A 17,376-nucleotide genomic window follows, 5' to 3' on the forward strand; every position below is an offset into this window, starting at 1 on the left:
AATGATATTAGTTCATTATAGATCATACGAGTATAATCAAACAGTATAATCCCTCTTCAGCGAGGAATCAAAAGGGTTCATTCAAGATGGTGTTAAATTCTTATTTGTCACATCCGTCAAATACTACTTCCTTACAGTAAAATGCTTAAAAATACATTTAAAAAAGTAACAAATAAAGTAACAAATAATCAAAGCGCAGCAGTACCATTACAATATGGAGGCTGTATACAGGGTGTACTTGTACAGAGTCAATGTGCGGGGGCACCGGTTAGTCAAGGTAATTGAGGTAATATGTACATGTAGGTAGAGTTATTAAAGTGACTATGCATAGATAATAACAGAGAGTAGCAGCAATGTAAAATAGGGGGGAGTTGTGAGATGTGAGATTGTGAGATGTTATGCTGTTATAATAGATGCCTTTTCTCATTTTGCTCCCAGTCAGGTTGTGTACAAGATGGGCCAATTCTCAGTTCTGGTTTTGCTGACAGGTAAATCAGACATTTTCATGATAAAGATGCATGGGGTAATGCAACAGATGAATTCTGCAAAATGAAATAAATATTATTAAAGATTTTATGGACATTAGTATGGAAAGCTACAGTGGGAACTACAAATCTGTGATACAACAGACAAGTTCTGCTTTGTCTTAGAAGAATGTTACAGGATTGTTTTGTTGCACTTGACATTTTGTGACCTTTTGTGTCCTTCCAAGAAATGATTGTTGACCTTGACCCTTAACATGATCAAAACTACATATACACTTAGATCTATCCACCAAATGACAAACGTTCTTAAAATGTTTCTTCTTTTTCTCTCCTAGTTCTCTGTGCATTCTTCGAGGAAACTGAAGCAAGTAAGACACATCTGTTTTAGTGTTGTCTCTAGTTGTCTGACGGGTTGGTCAAAACTTGCTCTTTGTTAGACTCATCTGTTTTTCATGAGGTTCTTGTTTTCAGGTGACTGTGAATGAGAACTGACTATTTTCAGCAGATTTGATCACTGTCACATAAACCAGAGTCACACACTGTGCAGCCAGTCAGAGCAACATGTGTTTTATTTGCTTGAGGTTAATTTTCTGTTCTCCCTTTCTCTCCTCCCCCCCTCTCTCGTCTGCAGATCCATTTGTTTACAGTAAGTAGCTCATTCCTCTACACTCATTCAAAGGGAACTGATAAATCACCACCAACAAACAAAATGAACGTAGTGGTATGTAAGTGGCCATATTCTTATTGGATATGAAATGACATGAGCACATCAGAAATATGCTTCTGTCATTGGATGAATCATTGCACCTGTGTGATTCTTTGCTGTTGAATGTTGAATTTCCCAGACTATGAGAGACTACGAATTGGAGGCCTGATCATTGCAGGCTTGCTTGTAGTAGGTGGCTTGTTTGTCCTACTTAGTAAGTACACATAGCCCATTTACTAATACGTTCTTACATTATGAATGTAACTCAAGAGGATAGACTCACACTTTGTCAGTGTTTGTAGTAACATCTCATTATTCTCTCTTCAGATCCCAAATGCACTAGAAAGAACAAGTAAGAGCCTATTTTATATCCATGTCTTTATAAACCCTTTACTAGGCCTACATAAATGCTTCACAAATAGTTTATACTGCATAAGAAATGTCATTTCATTTGATTGTTACACTGTACTGTTGTTATGTGTGTGTAATATAAAAAAAAATCTGGTTTCTGTCTCCATTTTTTATTTTCTTTCTCCAACAACAAAAGAAAATCTGAAGATGACACAAGTGAACTCTAAGCATCTCTAAAGGATGGAATCTGACTAACTGGTTGCTGTTGTGTTCTAATGATGAATATTCGGGGGTGGGAATGGGGCAGGGTTCTGGCCATGACAATGTAATGACACCTGAATGGATGTGAGAGAGGATGGAGGGTGGACCACAATGCATCTATTTACTGTTTTGCTTCTTTATTGGCTCAAATATATGAGTTTATTTTCAGGTGTTTTACGGTGGTAGTGAGATGTATGATCGAACAACTGAAATACATTTCATTTAGCTATAGGCCCTGGGCATTATGGTCAAACAGAGTTGTATTGAGCTAAAACGATTAGCCTTCAATTGTTTGTGCAAATACTTATTAATGAAAAGCCAAATAAATACCATTGAATACCATTGTTAGAAGTAAACAACATGTTAAACTGTTTGTGTTCAGAGATGTGCACTGTGCATGCTCTCGCGATAGAATATGTAACCAAAGCAGGTATTGTACACAACTATTTTGAATATATTGATGTGATAATGTTCGATTTGGTATCTTCCATATCACCGTTTTTACATGTTGTTGCTATATTTGTTATAGCAACAACAGGTCATTGAAAGCAACCAATGACAAACAAATAATAAAATCCTCCTCCTATCCAGCGCATGCAACTTCAATTTAAACTCAGCCTATTTTCAAGCTGAGCAAACCTGTTGAGCGTCAGTGAAAAAGGGTGTTGGCGTCTGTCTGACTCAAGAGTACATTCGTCTATTGTGTGTCGCTCCATGCCCGACATTTCCTATTTTCCCCCCTACACACATCTCCATTTGGGTTTAACGCGTGTCGGAGGTAAGTTTGAATTTTCTAACAATTAGAGTTCGAGTGAATGCTCAGCTGTAGTTTCATCAAAAGTACGAGTATGTTAACCGTTATTTAATATATTCATTCAAGAAAAGAATAGGCTAATATTGTTTTATGTCATTTCAAAAATGTTGCTAAGCGCATCTTTGACCAAGACAAACTTATCACTCTATATGTTCTAGTAGTAGTAGCCTATCCCTAGTAATACCTTAAAATGTATGTAATTCCTTTATAAGGCATATCCTTTTCTTTCCTGGCAAGAGTTGCTCAGATTTGGGAAAAAGTTGAGTAGCCTAACTAAAATACTCCAAAGGGTACAGTCCTTATTAGGACATTAATTATGTTTATAGAACAAAGATCGAACCTGCATGTAATGTAGTTTCAGGTTGTAGCCTACAGTATACTATGCGAGACAGACAGAACGAGCGCATATGAGCCAGAGCCATGTGCAAGTATTATAGTGTTTCTGCGTCACGCAGATGTATTTGTTAACCTGCTTTTATGAATTCAGTTATTTACTCGGGCTGTTCTATAACAGTGTTCTGGATGTTGTTTGTAATATTCAAACAAAACGTCCATAACCTATAGGCCTAAAGCAACATTTTGACCATCGGTAACTTTTCTTCTCCTTTCTGTTCCGTTTAGCAAGGGTGTCCAGGCAGTCTTCTAAAAGAGGGAGGACCCAATTAAATCCGCGTGATATTCAGTATTATATCTGGCATAACGCTCATGGAAAACACCGGAACATGTGGTCCTTCCTTTATTGTATACAATACATGTTTCTAGAGCCAGATTGTTAATGTCTGTGGTGCTCATCATCCAGCTGTGGTCCAGCTGTGCTTTGATGGGTGGAGGGGTGGTCAGGCTTAATGATGCGATACTAATGTTACATGTCCTCTCCCGTTAGCGATTTTTTTTTTTTACTGGATCAGAATATTCAGTATTTTATCAAATTAATGTCGCAAGATAATACGTTTGGGACTGGTAGGCTAGTTGGTGTGCTGTCCTTCTGTAATGGAAAAAGCATCAGTGTACATGCCCCTGTGTGTGGTGAATTACATTTGAATGACCAATTCTGTTCAACAGCTTGGTAGTACCCTTCACACACTATTGTGCCAACCCAAACCATAGGCTACCGTGCTGGCTTGGATATTTTATTTTCACATTGTCCTTTTCAGCATGGCTCCTGCAACTATGGTGATGCGTAACCATGCCAACACAGTACAGCATGGCTCAGTTATGTTCTGCTCACTAGTGTGACATGGGTAAGCTAATAGACATTTTGAAATGGTATGAATGATTGATCAGTAGACAAACATGTTATTATGAAATTGCTGTTCTATTTCAAGTCTGATACAAAAAGTGCCTGTCCCAAGTCTCCTGTAAGCTATGCTTATGGATCTGTGATAACAGGGGTCTGGGGTTCTGGTACAGTGCAAACAGCCCAGCTGATAATAAGCCTGATAGAGCTGTTATCCTGGACTGATCTTTATTCACTGTGGTTACTCCAGCACAGTGCTGTTGCTAAGGTGATTGATACTGACAGACGGACTTAAAACTGACATATAAATGTTATCTCACACTCAAAAGCGAAACGCATTCTACGGCCTTCAGTGGGTCGCCTACTGCCGGCTCTAATCATACATAATGTTTGTCTAGACCTCAAATACAGATGAGCAACGTTCAAAAGTGAGGACCCCGGAGAGACTGCCTTATTAAAAATGAGAGATTCTGTGTGATCACAGAGTGTGACGCTTATTTATTCTGTGAGACATGACAAATCACAAGAGATGATAGGTAAGCTATGGTTCTATTTTTCTGCAGTTTAAAGCTCATTTGACTCAGATACAGATAATTAAGGGTTCATCACACATTCACCATAGCAACACCACCACTCTTTACTTCAGATATATGAATAGCTTATTTCAAGGCCTCACTGCCTCAGAAGCACAGCAAAGCAACACCAAGGTCTTTCCCTTGAAGGGAAGGCCGCATGACTTCTTTAAACAGTGGAGCTGCTGTTGCTGCTATTGTGGACCTTGTGGCTGTGGGTATGAGGGATGAGTCATGGCTATAGTATGCCACGTCCCCCTTCTCCATTGAGCAGCCAGAGGAACACATTGCCCTGCTTTTCTTCATCAAACACTAACAACAAGTAGTGGCTTCAATAGCCATCTATGGCTGACTGACAGAAAAACAACACTCTGTATGAGGAAATATCGACTACAGTTTACCCAGCTAACTTAAAACGTTCACAGAAATGTCTGGTACTCGTTTCTGTCTGGTTCGGTTTTGGTTGTGAGACAGCTTGGAAGAATGGACACATAACATTTTTAATCTCAATTCTGACAGCATGAAAGAAATAGGTTAAATATCACATATTCTTTATTCCAGATGTAATATGAATACATACATGCAATACTGTATTGCTCTATCACAGTCCCTTACCACATTAGAATGGTTTCCCAGTGTGTGTGTGTGTTCCTATTATACCTCAAAGGGTGCTGCCTATTCTCAGCGGCATGTTTTGTTCCAAAATTAGCTGCACGCTAGATTCCTGTGTCCAGGCACCACATCCTTTATGAGCCAGTCCATGGCCAGATCCCAGATCCTCTCTATGGGGGAGCAAAGAGTGAACCTGTATGAGTATGGAGAGGTGACTGGGTCATAGTGGGAGAAGTACACACACAGACAAACAGATCTAGACTCACCCACACACAGGACATGCTCAGCTGTCATTGAAGCTTTGCTCCTCAACCTGACAATCTTTCAGTGGTATTTTTGTATTTATTTAACTAGGTAAGTCAGTTAAGACCAAATTCTTATTTACAATGACGGCCTACCCCAGCCAAACCCTAACCCAGATGATGCTGGGCCAATTGTGATACAGCCTGGAATCGAACCAGGGTCTGTAATGGCGCCTTTAGCACTGAGATGCAGTGCCTTAGACCGCTGCACCACTCGGGAGCCCTTATTGTGTGATTTGAAAAGACAAACTTTCCTGTTCCGAGGCCTCATGGAACTCTTAGATAAGTCATATGGCAGTGGACCCAACTGGCATTACGTCTCTCTGCCTCTGTAGTGGGGGAAACTTGATCTCCAGTCCTTGGTCTCCAATCCTCCTCATGTTGGTAGGCAGAGTTAATCCATTTCACAAGTACCTTTACAAGTAACTTTACACAAGTAATTTCCCCCTTATGTGATTATTCTTATGCCTAATAAACGTAGTCCTAGGACGACCTTTTGAATAATTTGTTATAAAATCACACATTACAATAGGGAGAATCTCATTTGAAAGCTTCCAGTGATCCACCATTACAATGAGAACTACAACATGGTAATGAGTTTACCTTATAAATGAATGGCCTTTTCAGGCAGGGCCAGGACTCTATGATTAGCTTCATTGTTAGCTCCTTTTATCCCTGTGGGTGATTTGAAGAAAAATGACCACAGGCTCTATGAAGCCCTCAGATCCAACCTTATAGGCATCTATTCTTCCTCAGAAATAACTGTGAATTCAGGGTTCTGCACTGTACCAATGTGACAGACATTCTGGAATATATCTCTTGGGATTCTTAATGACTCTGCAGATGGAGTGGTCTGGACCCGCTGTAGAGTAGTGGGTGAGTCGTGACTGACTGAGATGGCCAGGTGGAATGACAGGAAATTAGGAAAAAAGAAAGGGAGTGAGTGTGAATAAGGGAGTAAGCACAGGTGTAATGAGTGAATGCGGGGGGGACTGGTGTGGGTGTGTACTCATCGTCAGTTTAGACAAGACCCTATTGTGAATGAGCAGGTTAGTGAGTGAAGTGGGATAAAAGGAGGGCAGTGCAAGGCGAAGAGATAGGGATGAACCGAGTCGTACTGTTACCACGCAACATTCAATTCTTTCTTTGCTTCTGGCATTCAGTGGCAGGTAGGCCAGCGTGACCCATGTTAGAACACTAATCCCATTATGACCAGGCCTGGTCTCCAGGGTGAATCTGCCTGGTGGGGAACTGAGGGGATGGCTAAGCACGATCCACAGCGCTGCCTAGCATTGTCTTGAACAGACAACCAAGAGCCCTAAACTTTGCTACATAAATCTCACAAGGTCGGCCGCCTCCACCCTTTGCTAACATTTACTCTTAAATATGATTCCCAACTTGAAAACGTGGAAAGAAAGAACCCCGGGAGAGTCTACCTTTCTCCCTGTATTGAATCGTAAACCATCCACGACTGATATTTTGGAGGGCTTCCCGCTTCTTGCATTCCCTCTCCCTCACCAACATTGCTGGGGAGATGGAGGGTGCACTTGGAAAGAAACCAGGGAGGGATTTTTCCCTGGTTGCTGCCAAATGCCAAATAGTATGACACTGCTATAAGATAGAGGGAGGCTCTTTGTTTTAGCTGTGTGTTATTTTAAAAGCTGTATTGTTGTTGTAGGAGCTGTAGTGTTGTTATAGGATCTGCAGTGTTGTTATGGGGGCTGTAGAGTTGTTACAGAAGCTGTAGTGTTGTTGTAGGATATGTAGTGTTGTTATAGGAGCTGTAGTGTTGTTGTAGGATATATAGTGTTGTTATAGGAGCTGTAGTGTTGTTATAGGAGCTGTAGTGTTGTTACAGAAGCTGTAGTGTTGTTATAGAAGCTGTAGTGTTGTTATATGAGCTGTAGTGTTGTTACAGAAGCTCTAGTGTTGTTGTAGGATATGTAGTGTTGTTGTAGGATATGTAGTGTTATCAGAGCTGTAGTGTTGTTGTAGGATATGTAGTGTTGTTATAGGAGCTGTAGTGTTGTTGTAGGATATGTAGTGTTGTTATGGGAGCTGTAGTGTTGTTGTAGGATATGTAGTGTTGTTATAGGAGCTGTAGTGTTGTTGTAGGATATGTAGTGTTGTTATAGGAGCTGTAGTGTTGTTGTTGGATATGTAGTGTTGTTATAGGAGCTGTAGTGTTGTTGTAGGATATGTAGTGTTGTTATAGGAGCTGTAGTGTTGTTGTAGGATATGTAGTGTTGTTATAGGAGCTGTAGTGTTGTTATAGTAGCTGTAGTGTTGTTGTACGATATGTAGTGTTGTTTTAGGAGCTGTAGTGTTGTTATAGGAGCTGCCTTTACAAAACTTTATCATGGTAGTACAATGAGAAAATAGTAGTTGTAGTTTTTTCATTATACTACCATGGCAGGAAAATACCAAGTGACCAAAAACAAAGTAATTTATGGTACTCACGTATTGTAACATTTACTACTCACTATGCAATGGCAAAGTGTAAGCCTATTACACTTTTAAACCCCTTTTTGATCATAGTGAAAAACCACAACACACATGGTCTAGTAGTGTAGTGTACCCTCTTAAACCCTGGAACCTGGATAGGATATAGTGAGAAGAATGAAGGGAGTCTGAATCCTTGAAGATTGTATCTGGTGCTTGTCCAGTATGTGGCTGGTGGCGTACAACACATGATGGAAACTAAATGTAGCCTTACCATGAGCAGAAACCAAAGGGGAGCGTGAGACAGTTGTGACATAAGGGATTTAGCTACCAAATCTCCTCGAGACTCCATTCCTGTCCAAATCAGGAGCCAGCCCTTCCAGAACCATCATGTTAGGCAGAGTATGATCAAAGAAGGCCAAACCCCTGGAACTCTGCTCAAGCCCCAGCATGTTTGTTATGTGGTTCCCATTGTCTCTCTTTCCCTCATGGATACTTTAGAAACCTGTTTGTAGGTTGTTGTAAGTGTGTGGTTGCTGATGGGTGAGGTGATTTCCTCTCTTTGTCTTTTATTCATAAGGTGTGATGGAAAATCACTGGGATCTAGTTACTTTACGTTTTGGCGCTGGAGCCATGCTCAATGATCCAGCATTCTTTCCCTTGTGGATTTTCTACTTCTGTATATAATTTGACAGTTATATGATTATAAAGACATTATAACCCAAAATATATATTGAACAAGTGTCACACTCTGACCATTATTTGCGTTGTTTGTTTCTATGTTTTGTTTGGTCAGGGTGTGATATGAGTGGGCATTCTATGTTGCATGTCTAGTTAGTCTGTTTCTATGTGTTTTGGCCTGATATGGTTCTCAATCAGTGGCAGGTGTTTGTCGTTGTCTCTGATTGGGAACCATATTTAGGTAGCCTGTTTTGTATTTTGGTTCGTGGGTTATTGTCTATGTTATGTTGCTTGTTAGCAAGCTAGTGTACTTTGTGGTTTTTTCCGTCTTTTCATTAAATCATGCATTCACACCACGCTGCGCTTTGGTCTACTCAATACGACGATCGTGACAACAAGGAACAGCTGAAACATAATTAGGTTTGAAGGTTTGGCATGAGATGAAGCAAAGCACTCTGGGCAACATTCAAGATCACATGGGTTACGCTGCTTAGAAGCCATTTTGTACAAATCTAAATCAAATATGGGACTCCAGGGGAAAGCTAAATGTTGTCAGGTTTCTGTTGATATTGTAACTGGTGTGAGCCAGTTTTGGACACTGTATGAGCTGCCATTAGCTTTTGAAAAGGTATAATCAAGTCAAATAGGTAGTGGGACAAGGGTAATTTAATTCTAACAAGTGGATGCTTGATCAGACAATCAAGTGGATACACTTTTTTTCTTCATTTTGAGCAGCAGAGCTCTTGCTTATGTGGGTGTGAAAAGGGCAGGGAGGATGAGTGCCAATTTGCTAGGGTGCACTGCAGTCATAATGCTCAGCTACTTTATCATATAAAGTCAGCCTAATATTATAATATGATCATATTATAATGCCATTACTTTGTTTCCCTCAATTGTTTATGTTCTGTCTTCTCCAGGTGAAAGAGAGTTTGAAGATGGCAAATATCTCTGCTTTGATTTTATTGACATGTGAGTGGAAGGTCTTAAAGACCAATCATACACACCTATTAATATCACCACTTCCTGCTTAGGTTTTCCCCAAAGCTACCATCTCTGTTCATCTTGTTTTGCCCAGTCTTCACTCACAACTCTGGCTCAGTATTCAGAACAGTAGATACTACTGTATGTTTTGAGTGAGAGAGAGAATATGTTTATGTAATGTTATGAAATACATATGGTTATGGATATGAATAGTATACCAACCGTTTCCAGTGCAATTCAAGGTCAAAGCCGTTGCGAGACCACTAAAATTACAAGTGCACTTGTCACAGGGACGGAAAGCTGACTTGTTTGGGACATTGTTGGGATGCCATGTTGTCAATGCATTATGCTGTGTGCTTACCATTGTGTCTCTTCTGTTAGCAGTTACGTCCCTTGTGTTCGCAGAGGAGCAGAAAGAAAGTATGGAACTGACAATACAGTTTTATTACTCTAAATCTTTTGACATGCATTAATATGGTCTCCAGATAAATCATTGATTCACAAATTAAAGTAGGCCATTCACTATTTGCCCATTTTTAGGTTGGGTGCATTCCAGTTCTTTGTATTATTTTTGAAGGTGTCTAGATGCTGTATAAACTGACCGTTGTCATATTTTTGTCCCTACAGTGGAGGAGGAGGATCCATTTACCTTTGGTGAGCAGAGAGATACATCTTTTAGAACACTCAACAACTCTCAACATTCCTGGCTTACTGTGTATGATTAATGCTTTTTTCCTTTCAATCTCTCTCCCATTCCTCTCTCTCTCTCTGTGTCTCTGTGTCTCTGTGTCTCTGTGTCTCTGTGTCTCTGTGTCTCTGTCTCTCTGTGTCTCTGTCTCTCTGTCTCTGTGTGTTCAGATTATCACAGGCTACGTGTTGGGGGGTTGATCCTGGCAGCAGTTCTGTGTCTGATTGGCATCACCATCCTCTTCAGTAAGACTCCATCACATAAACACATACACATACTCACACACAGTGACACAGTCAGAGCATGTATTTACACATGCTCACATTACCATAGGACACAGATGACCTTGTGACCCTTCTTATAACAGGCGGACACTGCAGATGCAAGTTCAACCAGGACAAAAGGTAAATGATCTATCATATCAGTGCATGCTCAGATCAGTCCAGATCAGGGCACACTCTTTGTGTGAAACTGTACATTTCAGGTAGGTGTATGGGTGTGTGTGTTATGTAGCTAGGTGTCGTAATGTATAATGAAATGTAGTGTGAGTTGACACGCTGGTTTTCTCTCTGCAGGAGGAGGTCAGGAAGCAACGCCGCCCAGCCACTCAACGACCAAGGTCTGTTCCCCTGACCTCTCAATCTCCTCTCTGATTGGCCCACACTTTACAAGGGATGATTCCTAGCCATCTGGATGCATCAGTCTTGGCTAGGAATATAATGAACATATATAACTGACTGGCATGTTTGAGTGATCATTACAAAATATCCTCTTCAAGAAAAAGGATTAGAAATCCGTTAACCTATTCAGCGTCTCACAAAGACATGTGGCTGGAACCAAAAATCTCATATTTGGACTCATCAGACCAAAGGACAGATTTCCACCGGTCTAATGTACATTGCTCATGTTTCTTGGCCCAAGCAAGTGTATTTTTCTTATTGATGTCATTTAGTAGTGGTTTCTTTGCAGCAATTCAACCATGAATGCCTGATTCACGCAGTCTACTCTGAACATTTGATGTTACTTGAACTCTGTGAAGCATTTATTTGGGTTGGAATTTCTGAGTCTGGTAATTCTAATGAACTTCTGGGTCTTCCTTTCCTGTGGCGGTCTTCATGAGAGCCAGTTTCATCATAGCTCTTGATGGTTTTTGCGACTGCACTTGAAGAAGCTTTCAAAGTTCTTGAAATGTTCCGTATTGACAGACACATACAAAGAGAGAGAGAGTGCTGCATGGTTTTGAAAAAATAGTATTGGTTGCACCTTCATCACTCAGCCACATCATTGTTATCAGTGTTCCACAGATGCCTCAGCCACATTGGTGTCCAAAAGTAGAATGGGGGCTAATGACTTTAAATGGGAGCTAATGACTGTTTCGCTCAGTGATGTAGTCGAGTCACTAAACCTTGAGTCCGAATCGAGTCCCCTGTGCTCGCTTCCGAGTCCAATTCTGAGTCACCAATGGTCGAGACACGAGTCCCTATGGCTGAAGTCGTAGTCCCAGTGCTCGAGTCCTAGTCCAAGTGCTCAAGTGAGTCACTGGGTCCACATTAACTCAAAATTAAGTAATTTACTCAGTCAAATATAGTGTAGTGGCAAGAGGATTTTAGTCAATAAATTGTTTTCTTTCTGTGTCACCAAATGTCTGCATATACTGTAGGCGAATTGTAATGTACCAGTGCCACGTTCAGTTGCAAAACGTTCTTGAATGTTGCAGATAGAAATTCCATGAATAGAGCCAACATTATTCCTTATTCAACATGTCAGAGGCATGTTTGTTCTATATAGAAATATGCTATCTGAACATTCCAAAATGTTGCATCCTGCTGAATGCGCCCCAGATTGTCCATCAATGCAGGATAGAAAGAAAAAACCGTAGCGCCGTGATTATGGGTCATATCTTTTGAATGATAAGGGCTAGAATCAAGCCGTTTCTCTGAGGAGAAAAGGGAGATTTGGCTTCACAGAGCCTGGCTATGAAATGCAGTGGTGTCGTGACTTCTACCGAAGTCGATGGCTCTCCTTGTTCGGGCGGTGTTCAGCGGTCGACGCCGACGGTCTTCTAGCCATCGCCGATCCATTTTTAATTTTCCATTTGTTTTGTCTCGTTTTCCCACACACCTGGTTCTCATTTCACTTATTATGTGTTGTGTATTTAACCCTCTGTTTCCCCCATGTCTTTGTGTGGTATTGTTAATTGTAAGTGCTTGTGCACATTTTGTTTGACTGGTGCGGGTTGGGTTATTGTGCCCATACTTTGTATTTCTTATGCCGTTGGTTTTACTATTAAACTGCTCCTGCTATTATCAAGGTCTGCTCTCCCTGCCACCAGATACGCACCCCTTACAAGTGGGGAAAGTGGGAGGGCTGAGCGAGACTACAAATTCAAAGACAGCCTACTTTTCTATACTCAAGGGAGAGAAAAACATAGCTAGACTGTTGTTTTACTATTAAATTCAATGCTGCGATTGTTTTTAATTTTGCAAAGCAGCTTGTGTTTCTTACCAGGCAAATGGTAGCTAACTAGAAGTGGTGGTGACTGGCTAGCTACGGAGAAGCAAGAGAATCGCCTGTAGTGTTGAGTGCTATCCAGATTTTCATATCGTCAATCTGTCCTTCTTTCATCCTGGGATTTACAGTATTACCGGCTTAGTCAACAAGGGGCCATTAAAACGCAACAACAACAATAAATACACAAGTAATAGTAATTTCCATGGAGGCTGATATGCTAGATATGCTAATGAGTGCAAGCAAAAATAAACTAAAAGCAAAGACAGGCAATCCAGTTCATGAAGTTATACATATATAGGTAGTAGCTGCTGAATGTCCTTTTTGTTGAGTTTGGACATTTACAAGCAAATGTCAACGAGAAATTGTGCAAATGATTTCAGTTTTGACGCTTTCTCTAGAGCAGCATGTGTACACGCTGTGTCTGTGTGGAGTCGTTAGGGCAACAGCCTGTCTGCCTGCTCTGCTCGGAGAAAAGGGCAGAGGAGCAGACTGAGGCTGCCGAGAACAGAGAGGAGAACACATGCTAGGAAATCAAGATAGCAGTGACAGCTGTATAGATAACTCATCCAAAGCGCTTTGACTTCTCAAACACAGTAGAAAGCTAGCACTATATGATGCCCCGTCTCCTGGTTAATTTAGCCAGTTATTTGGCTTACTAGCAAGTTAAACCAAATAAACAGCTGGACTCAACTGCTCCTGCTTTCTCCCTTGTGCTATTTACAAACAAACATGTGACTGGCTCAACTGTGCTGGGGAACTAAGTAAGCTTCATAATGTAAAATAATATAACACGTGAAATGAAGAATGCAATCTGCTTCATCTCCTAATGTATTGCACAAGTTGACTGCAGGTATTTACTTAAAAAGTAGCTACAAATATTACAACTCATTGAAAAACTTGTATAGGGGGAGCTGGAGCGGAGCTTGTCTGCCTATCTGCCCACACTCATCGCTTGCTCCCCTGTAGCTCACCAGCTGATGTAGGCTGGGTGAGGCACATCCTTCCCACTGCTGAACAGAACTGCACATCTGTGCTGCTAATATTAATTGTGCTTATCATGAAACAACTCTTAATCTCTCATAAAACTCTTGTCCAGTCCAGAACTATAGCCATGGCTGTCACTGTGTTGCCTGTGATCTGGGGACATGGAGGACATGATCATTATGGCTGCCCAAAGGAGAGCTGTATGTCTGTGTTATCTCACATGGCTTGGTAATGAATGCCTTTTAATGATTCCAGGTATCAAGTCATCTTTCTTTCTCTCCACAGCTCGGGCCAGTGAGTGCTAGGAACCAAACTCCCACCTGGCAGCAGGTCAAATCGACTTCCTGGTTCTGCATCAATCAAGAGATGGAAATTGATGGGTGGAGTTGGCTTGTTTTTTGTCCAATGGAGGTTGTTTTTTAGAGAGTGGTGCTGTCTTCCCAAGAGGGAGGTGGTACTGTGCCATTGGAGATCAGAGGTGTGCTGCTTTTACCTGTGTTGCTGTTCTCCCTTCCACCCATTATTCCTGTTTCTGCTCCGCCCAATATTCACACTGTAACTCACCACCAGCAAGCACACACAGACAGACAAAGCAGGACACGATTTTTCCCCATGTTCTTTGTATTTAAACAGATAACCAAAAGATGCTGTGTCGACTCACTCATTATTTCATTGCAATGTTTTTCACCTCTAGTAGCTCCACCTGCATGTGGAAAATATGCAGTAGATTTGAGTATTTGTGTGTGTTTTGATTTGCCATACTGTCTCCTAATAATCTTACATGCACATACATTACTGTAAAATAGGTACCGGTAGCCATAAACTATTATGTCAATAACTATTCACATACCTTTATCTTGATTATTCCTATATTAACTTTTTAGTTGAATGTAGAAAAGTGCACTGGTCTATGTAGTAGCATCTGTTGTCTGATAAATGCAATGTTTTTTTAATAGTACAGAATATTAAAATTATTTCAATAAGCTGATGATATAGTTTTGATTGAGAGTGTTTGCCACCAAAACAACATGAATGTTATTTTAGTTTGTTAGATACCACACAAACAATTACTGTCACTGAAGAGGTTTTTCTCCCCAATTGGCTTTTAGTGAGTCACGGTCTACATTGAGATAGATGTTTCTTGGCAAATGAGTAGATGGTGTCTATGTTTGTAATTCAAATTAAAAGAGTTACCTTTTATGACTGTGTCCAATGTTACATTACATTATACTAATAGATACTGAATCTCTAAATAAAATAAGTCTGATAGGCTCCTCAAATGTAAATACTGCAAATACTTTTCTCTATTTGATGTAAGGCCCATGTCCTGAGTGGTTCAAATATACTTCTACATCGCCATCTACTGGATTACATGAGACACTGCAAAAAGACTTGGTACAGTGTTTCTCAAATGCATACAAGCATTTTTTTGAAAAATATTTTTCAAAACAGTGTTCACAAGACACTAAAATCTGTGGCCTTTGCAAAACAGTAAAATCATTTTTAAAATGTAGTTGCCTTCTCAAACATACATTCAAAATTACACTGACTGTACAAAACATTAGGAATACCGGCTCTTTCCATGAAATAGACTGACCAGGTGAAGGCTATGATCCCTTATTGATGTGACTTGTTAAATCCACCTCAATCAGGGGAGGAGACCGGTTAAATAACCATTTTTAAGCCTTGAGACAATTGAGACATGGGATTGTGTGTGTGTGTCATTCAGAGGGTGAATGAGCCAGACATAATATGCAAGGGCCTGTGAACGGGGTATGGTAGTAAGTGCCAGGTGCACCGGCTTGTATCAAGGACTGCAACGTTCTTCATGTTCAACAGTTTCCCGTGTGTATCAAGTATGATTCACCACCCAAAGGACACCCAGCCAACTTGACACAACTGTGGGAAGCATTAGAGTCAACATGGGCCAACATCCTTTTGGAATGCTTTCGACACCTTTTAGAGTCCATGCCCTGACGAATTGAGGCTGTTCTGAGGGCAAAAGGGAGTGGGAGGTGAAACTCAATAGGAGGAAAGTATTGTTAATGTTTTGTACACTCATTGTAGATACATTTCAACACAGATCCCTTGTATGCGATTGAGAAAAACTAAGATCATCTGGACTGTATATGGAAACTGTCCTTTACAATATGAACCATACGGTCTATGGTATGAACACCAGCTTATGTCATTATTTTAAAAGTGAAAGTGCGTCAAGGTCATAAATATCCTCCAGCACAATTTAGTATGTCCTTGCCAGTTTCCGAGCTACAGTCCAAATCCAAAACTCTACTCACAGGCATTCTACCTTGAATTAGAGTATGGCAATGATAACAAAATCCCTTATCATGGGTTACAGTGTATTTAAAAGTGGTCATGGCGGGTCATGTGTTGCCGTGGTAACTGAGATATGAGAGTCAGCTGATACGGGCTGAAGAATCAAATTTGTGGAGAGTGTATCATTGTATGATACAACCAGAAGGTCACAGAGGGTGTGAATTAGACAAGAAGAAACAAGCTGAAGAAGAGCATTAGACCTACACATTTTTGTGCAAGAGTAGTTTGCCCAGACCCAATACTCACTTTGGAAACTCAGTTGACCGTGCTGTTTAGTCCAGAAGTAGACTTAATTTGGGTCCGGGAGACAGGCCCCGCATGTATTATTTGTATTTCCAATGCTCAATTCCATTTCTTCAAACAATGTGATAAGAGTGAGTCAACACAGTTACATACACTACATATACAAAAGTATGTGGGCACCCCTTTAAATTATTGGATTTGGCTGTTTTAGCCACATCCATTGCTGACCGGTGTATAAAATTGAGCACACAGCCATGCAATCTCCATACACAAACATTGGCAGTCGAATGACCTTTCTGAAGAGCTAAGTGACTTTCAACATGGCACCGTTATAGGATTCCACCTTTCCAACCTTTCCAAATGTCTGCCCTGCTAGAGCTGCCCCGGTCAAATATAAGAGCTGTTATTGTGAAGTGGAAACGTCTAGGAGAAATAATGGCTCAGCTGTGAATTGGTAGGCCTCACAAGCTCACAGAATAGGACCGCCGAGTGTTGAACCGCAAAGCTGGTAAAAATGTCCTTGGTTGCAACACTCATTACCAAGTTCCAAATTGCCTCTGGAAGCAACGTCTGCACAATAATTGTTTGTCGGGAACTTCATGAAATGTGTTTCTATGGCCAAACAGCGGTGCAAGCCTAACATTACCATGTGCAATGCCAAGCATCGGCTGGAGTGGTGTAAAGCTCGCCGCCATTGGTCTCTGGAGCAGTGGCAACGTGTTCTCTGGAGTGATGAATCACACTTCACCATCTGGCAGTCCGACGGACAAATCTGGGCTTGGTGGATGCCAGGAGAACGCTACCTGCCCCAATGCATAGTGCCAACTGTAAAGTTTGGTGGTGGAGGAATAATGGTCTGGGGCTGTTTTTCATGGTTTGGGCTAAGCCCCTTAGTTCCAGTGAGGGGAAATCTTAACGCTACAGCATACAATGACATTCTAGATGATTCTGTGCTTCCAACTTTGTGGCAACAGTTTGGGGAAGGCCCTTTCCTGTTTCATCATGACAATGGCCCTGTGAACAAAGAAATACCTCACGAGGCTTCTTCTCTCTAAGCTGAGACCTTGAAACTGAGATATATTTCAAAACAAGCTCTGGGCGTACTGCCAAATTGCAGCTACTGATAGTGAGGATGTGTACAGTCAACCACTTGCATGAACACATAAATT

At 40.9% G+C, this 17,376-nt stretch overlaps 1 protein-coding gene across 4 annotated transcripts; it reads left to right on the forward strand.

Moving 5' to 3' along the window:
- The first annotated feature begins 2,422 nt into the window (after positions 1–2,422).
- Positions 2,423–14,827, forward strand: LOC135522032 (phospholemman-like). Of its 4 annotated transcripts, none has more exons than XM_064947923.1 (9): positions 2,423–2,581; positions 3,772–3,858; positions 9,381–9,432; positions 9,826–9,864; positions 10,072–10,098; positions 10,303–10,377; positions 10,500–10,536; positions 10,708–10,751; positions 13,913–14,827. In XM_064947923.1, exons 3-9 carry the CDS (start codon positions 9,399–9,401, stop codon positions 13,930–13,932), a joined length of 276 nt encoding a protein of 91 aa, XP_064803995.1. In that variant the 5' UTR covers positions 2,423–2,581; positions 3,772–3,858; positions 9,381–9,398; the 3' UTR covers positions 13,933–14,827. The 4 variants fall into 4 exon arrangements, with proteins under 4 accessions (XP_064803995.1, XP_064803997.1, XP_064803994.1 ...); XM_064947925.1 differs by having other exon boundaries at positions 2,424–2,581; positions 9,829–9,864; XM_064947922.1 differs by lacking the exon at positions 3,772–3,858 and having other exon boundaries at positions 2,424–2,581.
- The last annotated feature ends 2,549 nt before the right edge of the window (positions 14,828–17,376 follow it).

This window comes from Oncorhynchus masou, chromosome 30, assembly GCF_036934945.1.
Source record: "Oncorhynchus masou masou isolate Uvic2021 chromosome 30, UVic_Omas_1.1, whole genome shotgun sequence".
NCBI lineage: Eukaryota > Metazoa > Chordata > Actinopteri > Salmoniformes > Salmonidae > Oncorhynchus > Oncorhynchus masou.